The sequence below is a fragment of the Dromaius novaehollandiae genome, chromosome 10, assembly GCF_036370855.1.
Source record: "Dromaius novaehollandiae isolate bDroNov1 chromosome 10, bDroNov1.hap1, whole genome shotgun sequence".
NCBI lineage: Eukaryota > Metazoa > Chordata > Aves > Casuariiformes > Dromaiidae > Dromaius > Dromaius novaehollandiae.
In genome coordinates, this window is record NC_088107.1 from 23455434 (window position 1) to 23476929 (window position 21496).

At 59.0% G+C, this 21496-nt stretch overlaps 1 protein-coding gene across 1 annotated transcript; it reads right to left on the bottom strand.

Moving 5' to 3' along the window:
• Positions 1-3800: 3800 nt before the first annotated feature.
• LOXL1 (lysyl oxidase like 1) lies at positions 3801-21268 on the bottom strand. The gene is made up of 7 exons (XM_064517623.1): positions 19631-21268; positions 9890-9998; positions 8570-8707; positions 7955-8111; positions 7658-7753; positions 6725-6840; positions 3801-5187 (listed from the first exon to the last, which is right to left on the bottom strand). Exons 1-7 carry the CDS (start codon positions 20736-20738, stop codon positions 5181-5183), a joined length of 1731 nt encoding a protein of 576 aa, XP_064373693.1. The 5' UTR covers positions 20739-21268; the 3' UTR covers positions 3801-5180.
• Positions 21269-21496: the final 228 nt, after the last annotated feature.

Genomic DNA, 21496 nt, shown 5'->3' on the forward strand with positions numbered 1-21496 from the left:
GGAAGGAACATGGTCCTGCACCCACTCATTTTCGGGGCAGTTCACAACCTAAAGCAGCTTGCTGGTGCTGGGCTTGTGCGTCTGTACAGCCCCGAGCACATCCCAGCTCAGGGCTCAACGTAACAGTGGGGCAAAATTACCATGGCTGGGGCAATGAGGGGGCAGCTGGGACCCAAAGGGTTAAACCAGTCCTCCCAGTCCCTGCACCAAGGGCTGGTCCCAGTGTCCCGCTTCTCCCAGTGCAGGCAGGCCGGTGCTCCTGCCAGCAGCGCCCTGCTCCCTTGCTCGCTGCGGCTTCCCTCTCCCACCTTTGATCTCAAGGCCGGCGCTTGGCACCTCGGCCGGGCCGAGCCTTCAAATGCGGCGCTGGGTGCCGGCTCAGCGTCTACTGGCTGCCGGCTGGGCCCAGGAGGTGTTCCCGGCCTGCGCGGGAAAAACAGGTCAGCCCGGCTGCGCTGTGCTCCTGCCCGCCTTGGAGCGGCAGAGCGGGATGCTCCCGCAGCATCCCGGTCCCCACCACCGACCCCACTGCCCCGGCACTGTGGCCGCTGCGGGGCTGCGTCGGTGCTTGTGCCTTGGGGCAGGTAAAGCTCCCGGCTGCCCCACATGGGTCCATGCTGCCCCGCGTGGGTCCCGGCTGCCCTGGGTGCTAGGTGCTGTGCAAAGCCGACGGAAACGGGGTGGGAAGGGCCCCGCTGCCGGTGGGGTGGGAACCAGGGCTGTGGCGGGATGAGCTGGGTGGGGGGCAGAGGCCGGCTGCCTCTGGCGCAGGGATGCTCCCAGCCCCAGGATGTTTGTGCGCCGAAGCACAGCTGATCCAGGGTGTTCCCGGGGTTCGGTCCGCCGGGTGGAGCGGGTTCGGGCCAGGCCCAAGGGAGAGGAGATGATTCAATTCCTCGTCAGGCGCCGCTGGGGCCGAGCTGCTCCCCGCCAGCCTCCGCAGCAGAGGGCCGGAGCAGGGCTGAGCCGGGGCTCCTTCGCCGGCCGAGCTGCCCCGTCTCCGGGGTGCCGTCTCGGCGGCGGGAGGAGAGGCGCCCGGCAGCATCCCTCCCGCCTGGCCAGGTCGCCGCCGCCTCCCGCCCGCCAAGAGTTAAGCGCGGCAGGAATGCGCTGAAGCCCTGCCACATTCCTCGCATGCCTTCCCCGCTTTGCCTTGACCTGTTCTCCTCTGCTCGCAGCCGTTAAACGAAAAAAGAAAGGGGGGGGGGGGGAAGAAAGCAAGACCAAAAAAAAACCCAAACCAAAACAAAAAGAAGATGGTTTTGGAATGGCTTTTTTTCTCGCGGTGCCTCCCGGGTGCTTAGTTTCATGTCGCCGCTGCCGGGACCTCAGCAGGGGATGCTGGAGCCGTGCGATGGGGGGAGCCTTGCAGGAGCTGGCGGCGGGGGGACGGGATGCTGCAGGACTCGCGTTCCTCCAGAGCAGGCAGCGAAAGCGTTTGCAAGGAGACATCCATGCAGGTGGTGAAAGAGCCTGCAGGGTGCCTGGGTCCCCTCCAGCCCTGCCTTCGCTGGTCAGAGCCCACCTGAGACAGCAGCCCGGCGTCTTTGCCTCCCCCAGCTCTGATTTTGCAGCCCTGGGAGCTGGGGATGAGGAGGCAGGACCGGAGGACTGAGCAAGGCTGGGGCTGGCAGGCCCAGGAGATGTGCAGGAGGGCTGGAAACCTGCCTCCTGTGGCGTTCCCCCTCCCCCCCCGCCGCGGCCCGGTGCTGCCCCCCCCCCCCCCCAAAACCTGGCCTTCAGCCCCCCCCACAGTGGCTCCAGACCGCAGGGACGAGGCCGTCACCAAGAGGGGGTCATCGTGTCCGACACGTCCTCCCTGGTCTGGGAAAGCCGAAAGGAAGCTTTTCGGGTCACTGCGAGTTTGGGCAGCATGGGAACGTCCCTGCTGCATGACTGCTTCGCAGCTTCCCAGCGAGTTGTGCTCCAGCGCTGGGGATCACTTTCCTGCTCAAAAGCTGCAGCTCGTTTTTTACAAAAACTGTTGGCTTTGTCCTCTCGAAAGAAAAACAGAAAGGTTCCCAAGCGAAACGGCGGCTGACCGGACGAGGCAGCTTTCCTGGGCAGCGAGGGCTCGCCAGCTCCGTGCCAGCGCTCGCAGCTGGGGCTGGCACAAGGGGCAGCTCTGGGGTGGGGTGGGGGGCACCCTTCCTGCCCCCGATGCTTCGTGTGCTCCCTCCCTAGGGAATGCTGGGGCACCCTGGCATTTCCGAGGGGAGCTGTGGGTAGTCGGGGTGGAAAGGAGGTTTTATCTCCCCGCAGCCGATGCCCCCGGCAGCGTTTGCGCCCTTCGCTCTGGGCAGCAGCCCGCGGGTGACGCTGCGACCGTCCCGCCAGCCATAGCAAGGCACGGAGGCGAAGGGCAAGGCCGTCCCTCCCGCTGCCTTATCCGCCCTTATCAGCGGGCATCCTTCCAGCCGAGCAGGCGGCGCGGGGGGCTGCGCTCCCAGCCAAGCCTCGCGTCCCGCCTTGCTGCACCCAGTGCGGCGCTGGGGACAGCCAGGGCGCCGGCAGGGCCAAGCCGGGAGAGGAGCCCGCGCGGCACAGGGAGGGGGGTGAGGCATCACATGAGCCTGTGGGCCACAAGAACAGAAAAATCTGCTGATCGGCAAACCTGGCCGCTTGCCAGCGCCCTGCGAGTGCGCGCGGGCCAAGGAAAAAGCAGAGCCCTCTCCCAGGGCCTGGCGAGGACGGGAATTCCTCCGTGGCCCGCACAAGCCTGGCTGCTTGGCCAAGTCACAGGGCTTGGCTGGGCAGGACAAATTCCCAGGGCCCTGAGAAAGCGCATAAAGCAAGAGTCAGGCCCAAGTTACACTGAAAGCGTTGCGCGTTTGCTTTCTTTCAATGGAGGGATTCCCAAGGACCTCGCAAACTTTTACATGGAACCAGCTACTTCTTTTCAAACTTCCTTGAGGTTCCTCACTTGCTGTCCAGGATTATCAAAGGAGAACATGCGAAAGCCTGTGGTTTCCCTCAGATCAGCTCTCAGCAGAGATTCCCACCCAATTTTCAGCCTGCGGACACCCTGCGACGTCCTTTGGACACTTACCCATGTCAAGCCCTTTGGAGCCTTGCTTCCATAGGAGCGGCACCTGCCCAGGGCAGACGGAGGGGCTGGGGGCTGTGCACCCTTCGGTGCGGGCATTGGATCTGCTGTCTTCCCAGCGGCCGGAGTGCAGGATCAGGCAAAAGCCCACCAAAGCTAACAGGGTCTCTGTTAGTGCCAACAGGCGAGACGCCAGTCTCTGGAAGAGAAACACTTTGCACGAGTTATGGAGGGGGAGGCCAGATGTTAACGTGGGATCGGATGGTGTCCCCCTCCCAGGAAGGAAAGGGGGAGCTGCCTGCTCCCCTGGAGAAATGACGCTCGAAGGAGCGCAGGTTGCTGCGGTTCCCAGCCCCAGTCCACGCGCTGACCTGCTGCCATCTGGGGCAGGACAACTACCGGTGGCTTTTCTGAACCTGCCCCAGCTCAGCTCACGGTTACACGGAGAAGTGACCCTGCTGTCAACCATGGATCCAAACTCTTTGCAACCAGGGCAAAGCCCATAGCAGACCCAAACTCTGCATTTCGGGTCCGTTCCCTTAGATAACCTGGCTGGGCCTCTCTGTGTCCCCTTGGGGCGGGAGCTGCTTTTCCCTGGCCTGCAAAGGAAAGCACAAGGGCATCCGTGGCACATCATGGCGGCAGTGAGGCGACGAGGAGGGAGCTGCTCTTCTCCCAGCTCCCTTGCTCATGTTAGCTGGCTTCAGTAGCTGCAAGGAGCGCAAGGCAAGGGAATGATCACATTACCCCTTCATTATCGCATGGGAAAAGGATTTTATTTCAGTTGTCAGCTCATGGAAGAAAAAGGCACTGTGTCACCCGTAAGCAGCAGGACACCCATCAGGCATCATGGGTGGGTCTTTCCAGGACCACCCTGCCACGACCCTCGGCCCTCGTGAGCCAAAGCCTGGAAGCCCCTGCCAGTACTGTGTGGGTGCTAACACCAGGTTCACCCTCCCTGTCAATTACTCGTCCATCTTAGCCCTGTCCCTACATCCCTTGTCCCAGGGGAGGTAGCGGGACCTTGCTGGGCACTTCGGCTCTCGCTTGCATTGCATTTCCGTGTCTCAAGCCCTTAATGCCCCACAGAGCTGGTGCTGGGGGTCAGGACGCTGCCCGGAAAGGCTTTGCCTCAGGTAAAAAACAAACCGTCAAAAGCAACGTGTTTTAATGATTTCAGGTTTTAAAGCTTGTGAAAATAATAATAATAAAACAGATTTCCAGTCACGTGAAGGGCTCAGAAACCCTTCCCCAATTTTAAAAACAGAACAGAAGGGGCAAACCCCTGTTAAGCTGACCAGATTCCCAGGTGACTGAATATATATTAAATCACCCGGCAGCTTCGGCTCTTAACTACACTAGCACCACTGCGGGCCAGAGACAGCCCCGAGCAGGGGAAAGCTCTGGCTAGCAGAGACAGCACCTTGCTTTGGGGTGACTTCTGGGGATGGGGGTTGGCTCTGTGGTGTTTCCAGAAAGCGCCTGCTCATTGAGGTCTTGGCTGTGGCTGCTCTGAAAGTACAATAATAACCGTAATGTGATGCTGCAGTCACCAAGTGCAGATGCTCTGTTTGGGCCAAGCACCCTGGAACGGCCACAGGAGTTTCCCAACCTCCAGCAGAAGACAAGGATTTGGCTCTGACAGTGAAGCACCCCCAGATCACAGCTGTTTTCTTACCTCGAGGAGGTGGTTTGGGGTTTAGAGCATTGCTAGAGACCTCCCCTTCCCCAAGAAATGCAGAAGGGCATGGTTTAGACTACAGAGCGCTCTACTGCTAAACGTGATCTACAGCATACCGGCCCAGCTTGCCAGATAACAACCCTTCCTTTATTCCAGCTAAAATTTATCATCAGCTTCCATGAGGCAATGGAAAACAACAAAAACAACAAAGATTAAAGAAAAGTAAAGTATAAAAATATTTAAAATAGTCACTCTCATTTCACTCGTTTCGACATTAAGCGATGACTTTTTGGTGGTTTCTGGTTTTGGTCTCGAGGAGCTGCAGGCTGGAGGACCAGCTGATGGGCCCCGCGGCCCCTTGTGTTGAGGAGGAGGCCATCTCACATGCTTTCTCGAGAGCAGAGCAGAGCTTGGGAGGCTGGGGCAGATGGCTTCCCTCCAGCCCTGCTCAGATCAAGATCTGCAAGAAGAAGAAAGTCGAGTATTTGAGTAGCAGGTACAGAGGTGGTCTCAGGATGATTTTTGTATTAAGAGCTGCAAGCTATTCTCATAGCAAAGGTTTTCTGCTGAAAATTTGCATTGAAAACAGCTTTGTTCTGTTTCTCCACAAGAACAAGAAACCGGAGGAAATTAAGCATAAACACCCCAAATTAAGAAACAGAACAAAACACCACCCCCTCCCCCAACCATTTGCCAAATCCAAACCAAAACTTTGTTTTGAGGTTTGCATAGAAAGCCTAGACAAGGGGGAGGAGAAAAACAGCTAAACTGCTTGGGTTGAGAACAGCTTTATGCTGCAAAGGGGGTGCTGTGAGAACAGCATGGCATTTTTGTTGCGGCCGTATAGGGAATGCCTGTATCGGGCAGCCTGCATCTGTGGGGAGCTGCACCCATTGAAATGGTCCTCCAGCAAGTGGAGCCCCCCGCACCAGCTACTGGAAGTCAGGGTTTAAAATTCCTTTAGGGACAGCAGCCCTATAGAGTTTGGCCACCTCCCCACAAGTCCTGGCCTCCTATAGCTTAGCTAGATCCACACTGTCCTGCCTAGCAGCAGTGCCCCAAGCTGTTCTCTGACCCCAAGGCCAGCAGGCTCTGTCTGCCCATCTGATTCCCCGAATTTTGGCAGGGGTCCTCTGTTCCCCCCCTGGTGGTGAGGCCACCCGGGGCCCAGGTGTGGGACCAGTGTGTGCAGCAGTCCTGCACCCGTGGGGACCGGCAGCATTACCGCAGCCCGGGGTGGCCCAGACCTCGCTCTGCTGATGCCCTGGGGGCCATATGGCCACCGTGATGCCCCGAGCCGTACAGGCACCGGCTGGCCCAGCGGCCTGCAGGCAGAGAGGCGATAATAGGGCTTGGGCAGGCACAGCACCTACTGCAGGAGCGGGACTCACAACTGCAGGAGCCTCCCAGCCAGACAGGGCAACCTAGATGGCTAGTTGCCTCCCTGGAGGCAGCTTCAGTGCCTTAAGCCCCTGATGGACCAGTAGCTGAAGCTACGAGCCTATTGCTGTGCAAAGAGCCCTGCCTTTACCTTGGCATTATTTTTTGTCCCCCAGGCATCTGCCCCCAGCTCATGGGAGACCAGGCCAGGCAGCACCTTGACTCGACAGGGGCTGCGAAAGCCCCGGGTGCTCCCTCAGGGACAAATTTTCCCTCCATCACTTCGTGTGGGCTTTGCGGGGGCAAATTTCAGGGATTCTGGCACTGAGAAACCCTGACTCAAATCCCCAGTGCTACTCCAAGACCCTTTAGGTCTCGCCTCCTTAAGGGATTTCCCTTTCCTTGTGGACTTCCAACCTGCTTTTCTTCATCTGTCCCTGACAGAAGTTCACAGATTAATCCCTTTCTGCTCCACCCCATGTCCTGTCTCTGGTTTTCTCATGTTCTCTGACGCTGAGGATAAGTGACGGATGAGAGATGTGGACTAAGAGAGAGGTGGGCACCTGAGCTGACAGGCAGACAGACAGACCGACCGACTCGCTCGGGCATTTCCTTACTGGGAAATTTTGCAGTTTGTCGTGGCAACATAGCGGCCGGTGTAGTGGATATTGCATCTCACCACGTTGTTGGTGAAGTCAGACTCCAGGACGATGTATTTGGGGTTCACTTGGACCTAAGGGAGAAAGGTGAGAAGTGGCCCCCCTAAAAATTAATAACCAAGGAAGAAATCCTCCTCTGGGAACAGGGAGAGAAGGGCTCCCTGAGACAAATGCTAGCCATCACGGCCACGTGCCGTGGGCTAACACCACCACATCCCAGCCTGGGGCCCACACCCCGGCAAACAACAGCATTCACTTATTCTTATTTTAAAAATAGACACACACTTCCCACGTGCAGGCAAGGGAACAAAGAGAGCTGGGGGAAGGGGGCAACGGAGGGGCTTTCACAGGTGAGCCTTTTTCTTTGTCCAGTTTTGCTAGAAATAAAACCAGTTGTTGCGAGATGGGAGGGGGATTTGCCCTCTGGAAGCTTAAATGAGTGCTTTGTTTGAAGAACAAAAAGATTGGGTGCTCCTTTGATTAAAAAGCTTTGCAAAACGCTAAGTTTGAGCTAAGCGCCCACACACTCAAGTGTGTGTTGAAGCAGAAGGCAGCACGGGGAACTATATTGGATGTGTTACAGCAGCTTAGCTGAGGGAGGGTAATTCCTGGCTGAGGTGGTGAGACATAGAGACCACTTAATGTTTCAACCCCTAGAGAGGATCTGATATCCCCAGGGAGTAAACGGGAGCTCTTTAACCCGTGTTTTCACCCATTTTTTAGGCTGCTGACTCAAGCGTGGGTGTGAATATATACAAAAAAAGGTGGATGGTTGCAAACCAGCTGGCTGAGAGAAACCCAGACCAACCCCAAATTAAGAACGGCTGTCCTTGAAAATCTCCCTGTGTCTCCCCTCTCCCCCATCGCGGCCCAGCAAGCTGCAGCGCTCACCTTTAGGACATAATTCCCCGGCTGCACGTCTGTTATGTCGATCCACTGGCAGTCGATGTCGGCGTTGTAGGTGTCGTAGCAACCCGGACTCAAGCCCTGTGGGAAGAAGAGAGGCAGCATGGCTTTGGAGAGCTGCTTCGGAGGCTGAGGAGCCCCGCAGCGCCCTTCAAGCATCGCCAGCAGATGGAGGTGATGTCTTAATCATGGCTTAAACAGCGAGATGGTTCTTCTGTAGCCTCTCGCTGGGTATCTCCATCTCCTCCCGGCCTCCCCCAGGCCTCGCTCACCCCGGCCCACCTGGGTGTGCGACGTGCAGGCGTAGCGCTTCAGGTTCCCGAAGTCGCAGGTGGTGTCCTCCAGGCAGAAGCTGGCCTTGTGGCCCTCGGCCACCTTCCTCCCCGTGGTGGAGTCCAGGAGGTCGTAGTGGCTGAACTCGTCCATGCTGTGGTAGTGCCTGGGGGACAGCTGGCATCAGGGTGACCGTGCCCATCGCGGGACCCAAGCATCGCACTTTCCCCCCATCCCCAGCCATGTTTTTGGGAAGATGTTGGGGCTGGGAGCAGCTCCATACCCCCTGGCTCCCCACGGCCCCATGTCTAAGGTAGTCCAGTGTAGGAGCTTGGTGGTTACTGGAGAAAAGAGGGGAAAAAGACGGGCAAAGCAAGGGGATCAAAAATCTTGGAGCAGCAAAGGGAAGCAGAAAGGAACAAAAAAGGAGAAGACAGGAAAATGCCATTAAAATGGTAGGAGAGAGGGAATGAGGAAATGAGCAGAAGGAGGAGGGATGGGGACATTTAGGTGAGCCTGCCCATGAATGAAACACGGGCACTTGGCAGCTCTGGGCCCAGATCCAGCCGAGCGCCTGACAAAGCCCGCAGCGTGCCGCCCCGGCCTCCCGCGGCCCCCACTCACTGGTGACAGCTGTGCCATTCCCAGCTGTGCCGGGGACGGCTGGGCAGAAAGTCCGCCGTGCCCTGGTTCTTCACCCGCTGCGGGAACCGCAGCAGCACCCGCACGTCGTAGTCAGTGGCCTCGGCAGTGTAGGCAGTGCTGGGTGCAGGAGAAGGAAAGGGGAGACGGTCAGGGCCCTTTGAGCTGTGGAAGGCTGTGCACCCGTGGCTGGCATCCTCAGCCACCCTGCCCGGCTGCCCCTCTCCAGACATCCCCATCCCGGCAGCGATGGAGGCACAGTCAGCACCTCCACGTGGTGGCACCCCCGTTTCAGTGCTCAGGAGGCACAAGCTTGGCCACAAGAGTGGAAGGTCCCAAGAGCTCAGTATCCCTAAAGGAGGCTGGATTTCCCCGAGTGCTGCTCTCCTAGAAGGAGATAGCTGGGATACCAAATTTTCCTGAAGCGCCCGCCACACACAGCCTTTTTGCCAACCCAGGCTGCAGAGACGCTGGACGGCTCTCCGAAAGCTGGCTGGAGCAGCTGGCTCCTCTGCAGCTCAGCGGTGGCTGGCAGCAGACCGCAGACAGGCAAGTTTAAGAGAGAAAAAATCCCCAGCAAATAAATCTGTAGGAAGATTTTCCTTAGTGGAAAAACAGATTATGAAAAAATAATAATAACAGGAGAAAAGTGCTCCCCACCTCCCCAGCCTGCACCTGCCAAACGACTTTTTTTCCTCTCCTCTCCTCTCCTCTCCTCTCCTCTCCTCTCCTCTCCTCTCCTCTCCTCTCCTCTCCTCTCCTCTCCTCTCCTCTCCTCTCCTCTCCTCTTTTTTCTCTCAACATTAGGCCTTTTCACTTTTTCCTAGCATCTGGCCATGCCCTGCTAGCTCACACCAGCGCCAGCTCCCTGTGAGCCTCGAGGTCTCCTCTCTTGCTCCAAGCAGGAAAGGTGGAGCGCAACCATTTTCCCTCTTTTTACACCCCTAGAGGGAGAGGGATTACATCGCAAGGGACAAGCTGGAGGAATTAGCAGATGCTTCACTGAGTTGTTTGGTTTATGTGGTGCTAAATGTGCCATCCATCCTGGACGTGCAGTGGGGCCACAGGGCTGCCGAGCCCTGAGCGGGCTTATCGCCAAACGTCGATTCTGAGCGCAGGGGCGTGCACTGCCTTCAGGCACGACAACACCAACCTACCTTAAACAAGAGCAGCAAGCGAAGCCCCCAGGCAGGAGAAGCTACCAAGCCATCCCATGCTCAGACCAGACCCTCAGCCAGCTGCAGGCAGCCCATGCCGGCCGCTCGCCCCACGCCAGCTCCCCTGGCCCCACCACGCTCCTACCTGGCCAGGCACTTCTCCTCCGCGGCGCAGCGCAGGGAGTAGAGGTGAGCTCTCTGGACGTAGGTGGAGGCCTGGACATAGTTCGGATCCGGCACCAAGTCAGGGAGGCCTGTAAGGAGGGAAGACACGGTCCTGAGAAAAGGCTCCGGTGGATGCAGTGATTTACCCTCGCTTTACCCAGGGCTCCTTGCACGTGCGCGCCTGACCCAGCATTCCCAGACTCGGAGGCAGCCGGCCCTGACCTCGCTGGGAAGGCATGCTTTGGTGACGGCCACATTTTTTTAATTTCAGCTGAAGACGGAAAATCCTCTCTCCCCCGCCCCAACCCCACGGCTTTTGTTGGCAAATCGAAATCTTGCATTTTTAAAAGCTGTATTGCTCAACCCATCCTCCTGGAACTGATTAAATGAGGGACGTTACCGGCCGTGTTACCCATCAGACGGTCGAGGGATTATTGGGTTCCCCCCTTCCAGACTCGCCGCGCCACGGGCTCCCACCTGAGCGGCAGCCAGGGATGGAGGGGTGACACGATACCAGGAAAGGGGGTATCCCATGATCCGTTTCTCTTTTGCCTTTCCCCTATGTAGCAGTGATGAAAGCTGCTTGTGTAAGAGCCTCGATAAACACCACTGAGTCCTGTTTTAAGCCACAAATGCCCAGTCGCAGAGCAAGCAGCAAGCTTGCTCTTGCCCCATACCCAGGATGGCCCCTTCACCCAAAACGCTCCCAAGTGGGTTCCCGATGAAACGAGGCACTTTGCTCACTCAGGGTGGCTGGAGAGACAAGCCACAACCATGCCCTAGCTGAGCATCTCCTGCCCCGGCCCCACTCAGGCACCACGGCTTAGCCACGAGCGGCAGAGCGAGCCCCAGCCCAAGGCGGCGGGGCCACCCCTCCATCGCGCCCTGCACATTCCTTGGCCACAGTTTACTGTTTCATGTGGCTTCAAAGCATCCTTTCTCCTATGTTAAATAACTTTGGTATGTCCATTACTTTTCAGGCTAGGTTGCCTCCAGCTGCCTCTGGTTCAGCTGTGTTCCCAGCGAGCTGGGAGAGGGCTGGGTTGGGAACGGACTTGGGGCTTTTGGTCTCCGTTGCTGAGCAGGCACAAGGCTGCAGCAGTCCTCGGCGAGCTGGCTCCCCTCCTAGTGAAACCTGGATCCAGGGATGTGCCCTCGGCTTGCGGCAATTTTGCCTTAAGTAAGTTTGCTCACACCTACCACATCGTGGGCTGAGCCAAGTCACAGGCTCCTGGTGCCCAGGAGCTGATTTTCAGGCTGCCTGGAGACACAGGCAGGATCCACTCTGCGCAGGTCACATTTGTCATGTTTTTAAAGCTTTTCTTTGTGGTGGGGACCTGGAAACCAGCAGGTCTCATCGCTTTTGCTCCAGGCAACAGGGCTCAGGCTCCAGGAACAGGGAGGCCGAGCGCAGATTTGTGCACCCCATGCTCACATCTAGCCCACGCCAGAGTAACCCATCCTATGAAGGATGGGCGGTCTAGCCACGAGGGCTGTGGAAGAGGAGGTGAACCTGGCTTTTGGCCTCAAGTGCTACTATTCTTCCTCCCTTTTTGCTTCTGACATTACCCTCAGAGTCTTACATTCTGGAACTAGACAAAGTAAACTCCAGACAGTCCCTGCCAAGGAGACTTTGTTAGATAGCTGTGGTTTCACGACAGCATCCCTGCCTGCTCATGCCTTGTCCCACCAGCAATCCCCCTGTTTCTGGGCACCCAGCCTTGCTGGGAAGGGAAGCAGCCCGGCCGAAGCAGCAGGGATGCAAGGTCACTGATGGCTGGGAGAGGCTGGAGAGAGATCGGCGACGGGTGGAGGCTCACTTGGCTTCCCAAACCATGACAGACCTCAGCTGGACCTAGCACTGTGTTCCTCAGGCCCCCCCACGGGCAGCGAAAGAGCCTGACTTGAACTCTGACCTGGGCTGCCCCATGGCCACATGAAATGGGTCTCTCCTCCCAGAAATACCCTTTTACCTCCCACTGCCTCTGATTTCCAAAGCCTCCTCCCGGGACCACTGAGATGTTTCCTCCTAAAGTCTCTTTAGATGCTACTCATCAAGAGGATGAAGCACAGACAAGTGGGGGCTTCTTGGGATCAGGACCAGGCTGCCAAAGAGGAGCCTCACTCAAGTCCCAGCCTCTCTTGCAACCCTCAGACACTTGTCCCAGCCTCTGTCCCGTGCCACCATCCTTGCAGAGGAGCGCGTGAGATGCAGCAAGAGCCTTTCCGTTGGCTTCAGGGGAGCTGGGTCAGTGCCTCTTCTTGCACCATGAGTGTTTTGAGCATGCTTCTTTTTTTTTTTCCTCCCCTTGTTTTCCTTTTTTTTTTTTTTTTTTTTTTTTTTGCTTTTTTTCCACAGGCAAAAAGAACAATGCCTTCTTGTTTCTTGGCCTGGCTTCCCTTGAGGGATCACGTCACTGGATTGGAGCTTGTTTCCTGCCTCGATGCTTGGTCATCGCTGGTGATGTAATGCCCGGGGGGGGGGGACCCGGGCGCAGCGCGGTGGGGCGGGGGGGCGGCGAAAGTCAGGGCCACTCAGTTAAAGGAGATCTTTCCCTTTGCAAAAAAAAAGGAGGAGAGCCAGCGAGCGAGCCCCCCGCCAGGCGGCTGGGCCGCCTCGCAGGGAGCCCATCCAGCGCTGGGCCTCGGCCTGTGTGCAAGATGATTTCACGCGAACGCTTGGAGAGGAACATTTGTCATCATTTAGAAAATAATGTTTCCTCATCACTGTTGTTTATAGTAAATTCTTGGACGTCCCCAGTAGAAATCTGACTCCGTTCCCAATAGCGCTTTTTTTCCCCTCGACATGTCTATTGTGTAGCTCAGCCTGGACCGGGCAGCTGGGCTGGCCCCAGCGTTATTGCAGGGTTGTATCGCTGGCCGGCTGGGGTTGGGGTATTTGGGCTTAGTCCGGGGCTCTCCCACTGCCAGCCCCAGGCCTGGCAGCCCCCCACGAGTAACTCCAGATGGGGGGAACCACGGCAAGAAGAGGCTTGTGTTTCTCCTCCTCCGCTCCTTCCCTTCCAGCCTGCCCGGAGACCAGCCAGAGAAGATCTCCATGTTATGCACCACGAAAAAAATAATTAAAAAAAAAAGGCCTGCTTGCTAATGTGCTATTTGTGCAGGTGCAGAGGGCTCGGAGCAGGCGAGGGCGGCAGGATGTGGGGTGCTCCTGTTTTCTCCTTTAGTTGGAGAGCAGCACAGGCGAGAAGCCTCTGATGCCGTCCGGCTCTGCTCCCAGCCTGCGGTCCCTCGGCCGTGAGATGGGGAGCTCAGCTGAAAGCTGGGTGTGCACGAAAACCCCGTTTTGCACCAGTCGGGATGCCGGGGGGGGTCCCGTCAGCTGGCCCCAGGGCAGGGGCAGCGACGCTGCCCCTCTCCTCCCGGCCACCCCGGGGCAGCGGCTGGGCTGAGGGTGCTTCGGGACCCCGGACGGGACGTGGCACGGGACTCCCAGAGCAGCCAGTGCTCCCAGAGAGCATCCCCAGGGAAAAACGTCCCGCCATGCCGCCGGAACGGAGCCTTGCCCCTCGCCCCAAGGGCCATGCCCTCCCGGGGGCCCGTTGTGCTGGCAGCCTGCCCCCCTCCGCACCCACAGCCAAGTCAAATCCCGGTGGGAACCGGCAAGGAATATGCCGGGCCAAGCAGTTGCTAGGTGACCCGCGTACATCCATGGAAAGAAAAGGAAAATAAATGTAATCAGAGCCATGTGGAGGCAGGAGGAGCAGAGTGCCGCAGTCGCCCGCGCCGAGCTGCCCGCGGCCCTCCGGCCTCGCAGCAGGGCCAGGCTGCTGCCCCGGCCCGGGGCTCGGCGGCACTGCCCCAGGGCGGCCCCATCCACACCTCTGCCCCGGCCCGGGGCTCGGCGGCACTGCCCCAGGGCGGCCCCATCCACACCTCCGCCCCGGCCCGGGGCTCGGCAGCACTGCCCCAGGGCGGCCCCATCCACACCTCCGCCCCGGCCCGGGGCTCGGCGGCACTGCCCCAGGGCGGCCCCATCCACACCTCCGCCCCGGCCCGGGGCTCGGCGGCACTGCCCCAGGGCGGCCCCATCCACACCTCTGCCCCGGCCCGGGGCTCGGCAGCACTGCCCCAGGGCGGCCCCATCCACACCTCCGCCCCGGCCCGGGGCTCGGCGGCACTGCCCCAGGGCGGCCCCATCCACACCTCCATCCCGGCCCAGGGCTCGGTGCAGCTCGGCCCCCGCACGCACGTCATCGCTGTGCCACAGCCAGACCTGGAGAACAAGAGTTTGCCCTTCATCACCACATCGCCACACCTCGCTGTCCTTCCTGCCCTCCCGGGATGGACAGCAGTGGTGCTCCAGCACCTGCCACGCTCCGGGCGGGAGACCAAAAGCACTTCCCAGCCGTATGCCCATGCCATGCAGTTTCCTGCGGTCAGGACAGAAAGAAGAAGATACAGGCCAGAGTTTGACCAGGCCTGGTTCTGGTCCAGCTGGGGCTGACTGCTCCTGGAGGGACCAAGGTCTTCCCAGCATCACTGCTCCAGTGCTTCGTCACCCAATGCTTGGCGATGACGGCTGGGGGCCAGATGCACAAGCAGTGACATCAAACTCAGTCCCACCACCAGCCACATCCCACCAAGCCCACCGAAAGAGAGGACTTCCCAGGGGGACAGCGATTGCTTCTGACCCACAGCTACAGCCAAAGCATCAGCCCAGGTACCTCGTCCTCAGGCTAGCGCATCCTCGGGTGTCACTTCACCAGCCACGCAGAGCCCTGAGGACACGGGCAGTGCTGCAGGTTGGCCCTGAGCACAAATCTCCAGCTCCTGCAGGCATGTGATTTCCAAAACCCAGGCCTGTTCAAAAACAAAATACGGGTGCCTAGTTCTCAAGGGAGCGGGGAAACCCCACCACAGACCTGAACAGTGGAAGGCTGAAAACTAAGAGGCGAAATAAAAGGCGGGTGTTTTTTTAAAACATAGACAGACAGACAGATGTCTTGGCTAGCTTCTGCTTTGCAGGAGCTGAATCACAGTTCAGCAATAGTCAGCTTTGTCCAAAGAGACACCTCCTTCTTGCTCTGGTTTCTGAAGCTGAATATTTCCCACAGGTTTTTTTTCTACAGCATTTGAGGGCAAGGCAAAAAGTAAACCGCTGCCATGTTTTTCAGTGAAAAACTGTTGCGGTCAATCAAGAGAAGAAGGGGAAAAATGAAGGAGGGGAGACACAAGAGAAGGACAGAAAGAGGGAGATCAAAGAGGAGGCTCTTAGATATAGCCTCGGGTATAACAGAGAGACCACACCAAGCGCTGGAAATAAAAGCAGGAAAGCTGAGCAGAGGAGAAGGAAAGGGGACGAGGCTGACACAGGCTCCGCGGAGCTGACTCAGAGACACATTAGAGCAGACAGAGGGAAAAACAAACGATAGAGTAAACAGAGCAAGGAGGAGGGACGGGGGTTGTTTTTATTTTAGAAAGTTCACATGTGTTTAATATTGCAAGTTGACAAGAATATATACAGACACTGCTTCCCTCGGCTTCCCAAGCCCTCGGAGCCAGGCCAAAAGGAGATGAGGTCAAACTCATAAAATTAGCCCTTTGTTCAGCGTCGCTTGCATGAAACACGGCTTGGAGGGGTCTGCGCACCAGCACAGGCTCGAGGCCTCACATGCCCTCAAACACTGGAATTTTCCATAGTCACAGCCTGTTGGCAGAGCCCCGCTTTCTCCTTGATCAGAAAGAAGTGACTCCAGGTAAGAGGTGGGAACCTCCGATCCTGCTGGTCGCAGGATCCTTGCTGGGTACACAGGAGAGATTTGACAGCCCCCGGTCGCTCTCCCCGTGCCAGTGTCCAAAGGAAAGCGGCTGCATCTAGCGGGATCTCAGACTCCCCCAGGTTCTCTTAGTGGCATGGGGTGGCTTTGTCAGAGGCCCCATTAATTCTGCAATTGCGTCCATCCTCCCAAGGAACCATCTGCCCTGCACTATGTTTTCCTGCTGAGGGTCTAGCTAAAATCAGGCACTGTCCCAGCACATGAGAAGAAACAGCTCTGGTTTTGAGGAACTCACAGTCCCCATAGGGCCCATAAAGGCCAAGGGATGACACTCAGGAAGGAGTAGTATTTCTATTATATGGCTCAGCAACTCTGAGGAACAGCTACAGGCATGCAAAAGATAGCTGCTCAGATAATTAACCTTCTGGAGAAGACCCCATCTGAGCTCAGAGAGGACTTTGCTGCCAAGTGTGGTGGGAAATGGTTGGTCAACAGCAGAGGCTGTAACAGGAGATACATCAGCAGCACAAGTCCCAGCAGGAACTGAAACATTCGTGTCAGCCTGTCGTGATATTTACGTCCTGCGGAGACCATAACGCTCGGAGCAAACCTTGGCAGCCCCGAACAGGATGCCTGGTTCAGTGCTGAAGCTATCTCATCCAATGGACTTGCTGAGGCTCCAGCCTGCATTCCCACAGACAGACCACAAAGCCACAGGGAAGGACACCAAACCCCACAACCCAGGCATGGGGTATCCATACGGCACTAGGGAGGACTGGGGTGGGGTATCTGCAGGGGGACATTAGCCCCCATGCCTGTGACATGATTGAAAATATGGTTCAGACTCTGCATGGGTTTGACTTTCACAAGCCAAGGGCTCCTTCACATGAGATGGAAGGTTTGTGATTTGGCCCCTGCACAAGTCTGATCTTGAGAGCAGGGTGGGACCTGGAATCAGTTTGAAACACAGACCTTTGCATGGATTAAAACGCCCCTGGAGGCTTCCCCATTTTCTTTGTGATCTAGTTTCGTTGTGGACACTTTGTTCTCTTCAAGTACTCACAGGTGGGAGATCTGAGGTCTCTTGGTATCTGTCCCCCTTTCCTTGTCACAGCCTAATCTGCTGCATTTCCTTCTCTTGAACAAGCCATCTGTGACCTTCATCTCCCACCTCCATTGGGTCTGATGATCCAAGAGGACAGAGCTGCACTGGATCTGTAACAGTCTCTTCAACTTACCCATGGCTGAAGTAGATGGAGTAGCTATGAACTACCCACAGAAAGTGCGGTGAAACCTAGGGATGGTGACTACTCTGAGGTCTGTCTACACTCTTGGTCCAGTGTAGATCCAGGTTTATGTGCAAGACCAGACTCAGGACCCACACTGCAGTCCCTCCAGCTGGCACCGAGAGGCCACCCAAGCTACGACCAGTCTCAGGACCAGTAAAATAGGCGGAAAGCACCCACATGATTTAGCACAGTTACCCCCACTTCCCAGTCTGTTCTTCCCTTTCATGCAGCAGAGCTAAGCACCACATCACACCAATTACCGCTGCGTGTGGTCATTACTCAGCCATGGCGCCGCGCTGTCGGACACTCTACCATGTCATCGTTGGCACAAAACGGCAGTTACCTAGCAGGCAGAATGAGCCAAGAAGGGCCTGAATGCAGACTATCACAGCCATCAGCGAGGACCGAAACAGAGCCAGAGGCTGAACAGTGCTCGCTGTTGGCCCGTACTTGTGCCAGAGCAGGACTGAAAAAGACTTTCAACTATTGTCTTCTAAGATGTCTTTGTTGAGTATTTTGGGTGGAAGGAGGCAGACAAATGACGATGCTCATGCAGCCCTTATAAACCAACTTGTAAAAGCCAGTGATCTGATTGCTTAATTAAAATCCCCAGGTGCCTATAAGCCAGCACAGCGAGGGGCCTGGAATGCCGCACATTCCTTGCAGACCGTGAGCTGGAACCGGGCTGGATTACTAAGTGCTTGAAGAGATTAGGAGTGTAATTAACATTGGATTCAGCTTTAAAAGTGATTTGACCAATTACAAAACCTGCCTGAAGGGTGGCTCTGCATGTTACGGGCCTCCGTTTGTAATGCCCAGCGAGGTGACAGCTTTCCCTGGATAAAGCATGGCTGGAGATAGTGACCAGATGGCCTGGACGAGAGAGGACTGTGGTGGAGAGGGCACGCAGTGGGATGACCCCAGAAAGCTGCTAGGGCCAAAGCAGTTCCCCTCCGTCCTCTCCTTTGCCCGCCTCCTGTTTGGCCGGCGGATTCCCTGGGACACTTGCTGATCTCTATTCCCTACTCATACAGCGCCTCATACGGTTCAGCTGGGATTTCTGCTGTAAAATAGTATGCTGTGACCGCAGCATGCAGTACACATCTACCCCACAAACGTAGGACGAGCCAGGACGCAGGACATCCACAGGATGCCTGGTGCTGATGCAGTCGATGTGATTACATCTTCCTAAGGACACCAATGATGGGTCAATTTATGCCAAGAGCAGAACCATGCTTGTGAAAAAAAACTGTATTAGCTAGGAACTAAAATCCTAGCTCCTTGACTTGTGGTCACTGAGTCACTGCTGGTTTCTCCATCACTTCCACCATCACAGCTGGCCTGGAGATCCACCTTGTCCTTCCGCCAGGGCACCTGGCCCTTTAGCACTGAGGCAGCCCCCGCTTAGATAAATGGGACAGGCCCTAAACCTTGTCACAGGGCCAGCCAGAAGCTGTTAGTCCCGACCCGAGCTGCTGCTCACAAGGGGCCACCACTAGACGTGGGGAGGGCAGAGGTCTGGAGGAAGTCGGCCTCTACAAACTCAGCTCGTAAGCTCTTTCCCACACATCTTCTGTGGGGCCAGACGGACCTTGGGTTGACCCAGGCTGGCTGTTCTTACTCTGTTTACTTCCTAGCACGCAACGGAGCTGCACTCGAGCAGGGCTGGGACTAACACTTCGCCCCGAGCACGAACCATCTGGGACAGGCTTTTCTCAGAAACCCTGGGGTTGGGTGGGTTTAGGGGTCATATGGGCCAGAGGCTGCAGCTGAGAAGGGCTTCCCAGCGGACGGGCAAGAAGCAGATCCCCTAGGCTGCCCCTGCTCACGTCCTCAAGCCTCGCTTCGAATTTCAACACAGAGCAAAAAAACTCTCTGCAAGCCTCAGCCAAAAGCCGCAGGATTTCATCGCTATTGGGGTCAGTAGGACGTGAAATTACAGCGTCCCTGCCGTGACCTTTGCTGCACTGCTCCCTTGAGGGCTGGAGATCACAGTGCAGAGCTGGGCCACAGCTCAGCACCCACTGCCTCGCACCATGGGTGGCCAGCACAGGCTGGGGGGCACCGGGAAAATGCAGCCTGCGTGATGCCGCACAGATGCACCCCGGCAAGTGTGGCGTGCCCCCAGCACAGATGCACCCCACAAACGTGGCACGCACGCTGCACAGATGCACCCCCGCAAACAAAGTGCAATCCAAGCACAGAGCACTTATCCACCCCAGGAAGGCACGATGGCCGGGATGTGGCACAGACCTGCCCAGGAGCTCTGGACGACCTGGGCGCAGCGCAGACCCACCACAGGAACACACTGTGACCCCAGCACATGGCACGCATCCACCAGTGAATGTAAGGTGACCCAGGATGCAGCACAAACCCACCCAGAAACGCAACAGGACCCAGCAGACGGCACACATCCATCCCACAAGCATGGGCTGACCCAGGTCTCAGCCCAAACCCATCGTGGCAACACAAGCCTGGACCCCACTGGGCCTTGGACCTGTGCAGAGCATCTCTTTCCTCCCTCTTTCTCATCACCCGGACCATCATTCCCGAAGCGCTCAGGGTCTCCAGCAACTCCAACCCCATCTCCCAGGAGCCCCGAGGCGACATCCCTCGGGGGGCGATGGCGATGCGGGGAAGCACCCGGGGGGCCACGCGCTCCCGCCCCCCACCGCCGCCGCGCGCACTCACCCCGTCCGTTCGGGCTGGGCCTGTAGACGCTGCCCACGCTGAGGCGGGCCTGGCCGGCGGCCTGGCTGTCGGGCAGCGCTTGCGGCACCTCGGGGCTCCTGGCCGGCAGGAAGGGCTCGGGGCGCGCGGCCCCGTAGGGGTCCAGCGGCCGGAAGGGCGGCTGCGGCTCCACGCCGCGCGGCGGCACGTAGGGCTCGGCCGCGCCGTAGGCCGGGAGCTGGCCGGGCCGCGGGTCGGTGCCGTCCGCGACAGGGCCGCCCTGGCTGGCGGCGGCCGGGAAGGCCTGCTCGCCGCCGTCGTGGTAGAGGCTGTGCGAGTAGCGGCGGTCGAGGCCATCCGGGGGCTGGGGCGCCGCCGGCACGTAGGGCCTCTCCGGGGCCGGGTAGTAGCCTTGGGCCCGGTAGGGGCTCTGCTCCTCGCCGTACTCCTCATAGCGGCCGCGGGGCTGGAAGGGGTAGAGCACGGCGGCGCCGGCCGCCGCCGAGGCCACGGCCGCCCCGCCGGGGCCCCGGTAGTAGGCGTAGGCCTCGTCGTAGGCGCGCGGCGCTTCGTAGCTCTCGTACTGGCTGACGAAGGGCGGCTGCTGGAAGGGCACCTGCGCGTACGGCGGCTGGCCGAAGGAGTAGGCGAAGGACGCCGCCGCCGAGGAGGAGGAGGAGGAGGAGGAGGAGGAGGAGGAGGAAGCCTGGCGCTGCCGGCCGGCGGGTGGGCGGGCACGCTGCGAGCTGGTGCTGTCGCCCACGGGGCCGTCGCGCCAGTTGTCGGGCACCTGCCCGAAGCCGAAAGGGTGGCGCGTCTGCCCGCGCACGGTGTCGGAGCCGGGGCGGAGGGGCAGGGCGGGCGCCTGGCGGCGCACGTTGCCCGGCGGGCGGCCCGCGGGGCGGGGGGCCGCATCGGCCAGCAGGACGCGGGGGCCCGGCTCGGGCCGCTCGTGCCCGGCGGGCACGTACTCGGAGCCCGTGTTGAGCAGGCTGTAGACGCGGCCGTTGTTCTCCCACTGGATGAGCTGGCGCCAGGGCTCGCCGGCGCCCGGCGCCCGCTGCCCCCGCGCCAGCAGCGCCAGCCCGCAGCCCAGCGCGGCCCACAGCCCCCAGAAGCCGCGCTCCATCGTCGCCGCTCCGCTAGCGGCTCGCGGCGCCCAGGAGCGACCGGAGAGGCGGCCCGGCCCGCTGCCCGCCGGAGAACGCTTCCTCCCTGCGCGGCCGCTTCCCCAGGCCCGGAGCTCTAGCGCTGCCCATTCCCGGCCGGCGCGGCCCGGCCCGGCGCTCCGGCCGGCTGCATGGGGGGCGGCCCCGGTGCCGGCCCGCGGGGGAGATTCGGGAGCAGGAGAAGGATCCCCGCGTGGATCCTGCGAAGGGCTCGCCGGACGTCTCCAGGAGCGGGGGGGGCTTTCACATCGCGGCACCGTCCCGGGCTGGGATGTCCCTTCCTCCCGCTCCCTGGCGCTGGCTCGCTCCCTCGCGCGCTCCGAGCTGGACGGATCCGCTCCCGAGCTGAATGAAAAAGCAAGAGGCTGCGAAAAAGTTTGGAGGGTTTCGGGACAGCTCGTGCGCCTCCCCTCCGCTGGGTCCTAGAGACCACCGGCTTCCTCTCACCGGCGGCACGAATCCGGCGGCGCCGAGCGTGCGCCCACGCGGCGCCGAGCGCGGCCCTGCCGCCTGCCAGGACTGCTCTCCCGCGGGGGTTTCTAAGCCAGGAGATGCCGGTCCCACCGACTGATCCCCACCACCCACGATACCCCACACCGACCACCCCGGCGAGCCTCATCCCGCGCCCAGCAGCCACCACTCCTTGTCCCTTTTCGGACAGTGGCCGAGCCCGGTGCGTTGGGCGACCGCGGAGCCACGTCCAGGGAGGACGAGGGAG

What these genes read in the sequence shown, in the direction of transcription:
- LOXL1 (XM_064517623.1), bottom strand. Translation starts at nt 20,738, where the DNA reads ATGGAGCGCGGCTTCTGGGGGCTGTGGGCCGCGCTGGGCTGCGGGCTG. An exon ending in GAGGAGAAGTGCCTGGCCAG is followed by an intron (nt 8,708 to 9,889) that starts GTAGGAGCGTGG and finishes TCCTGCACCCAG; the next exon opens with CACTGCCTACACTGCCGAGG. An exon ending in CGGGGAATTATGTCCTAAAG is followed by an intron (nt 6,841 to 7,657) that starts GTGAGCGCTGCA and finishes TTTCTCCCTTAG; the next exon opens with GTCCAAGTGAACCCCAAATA.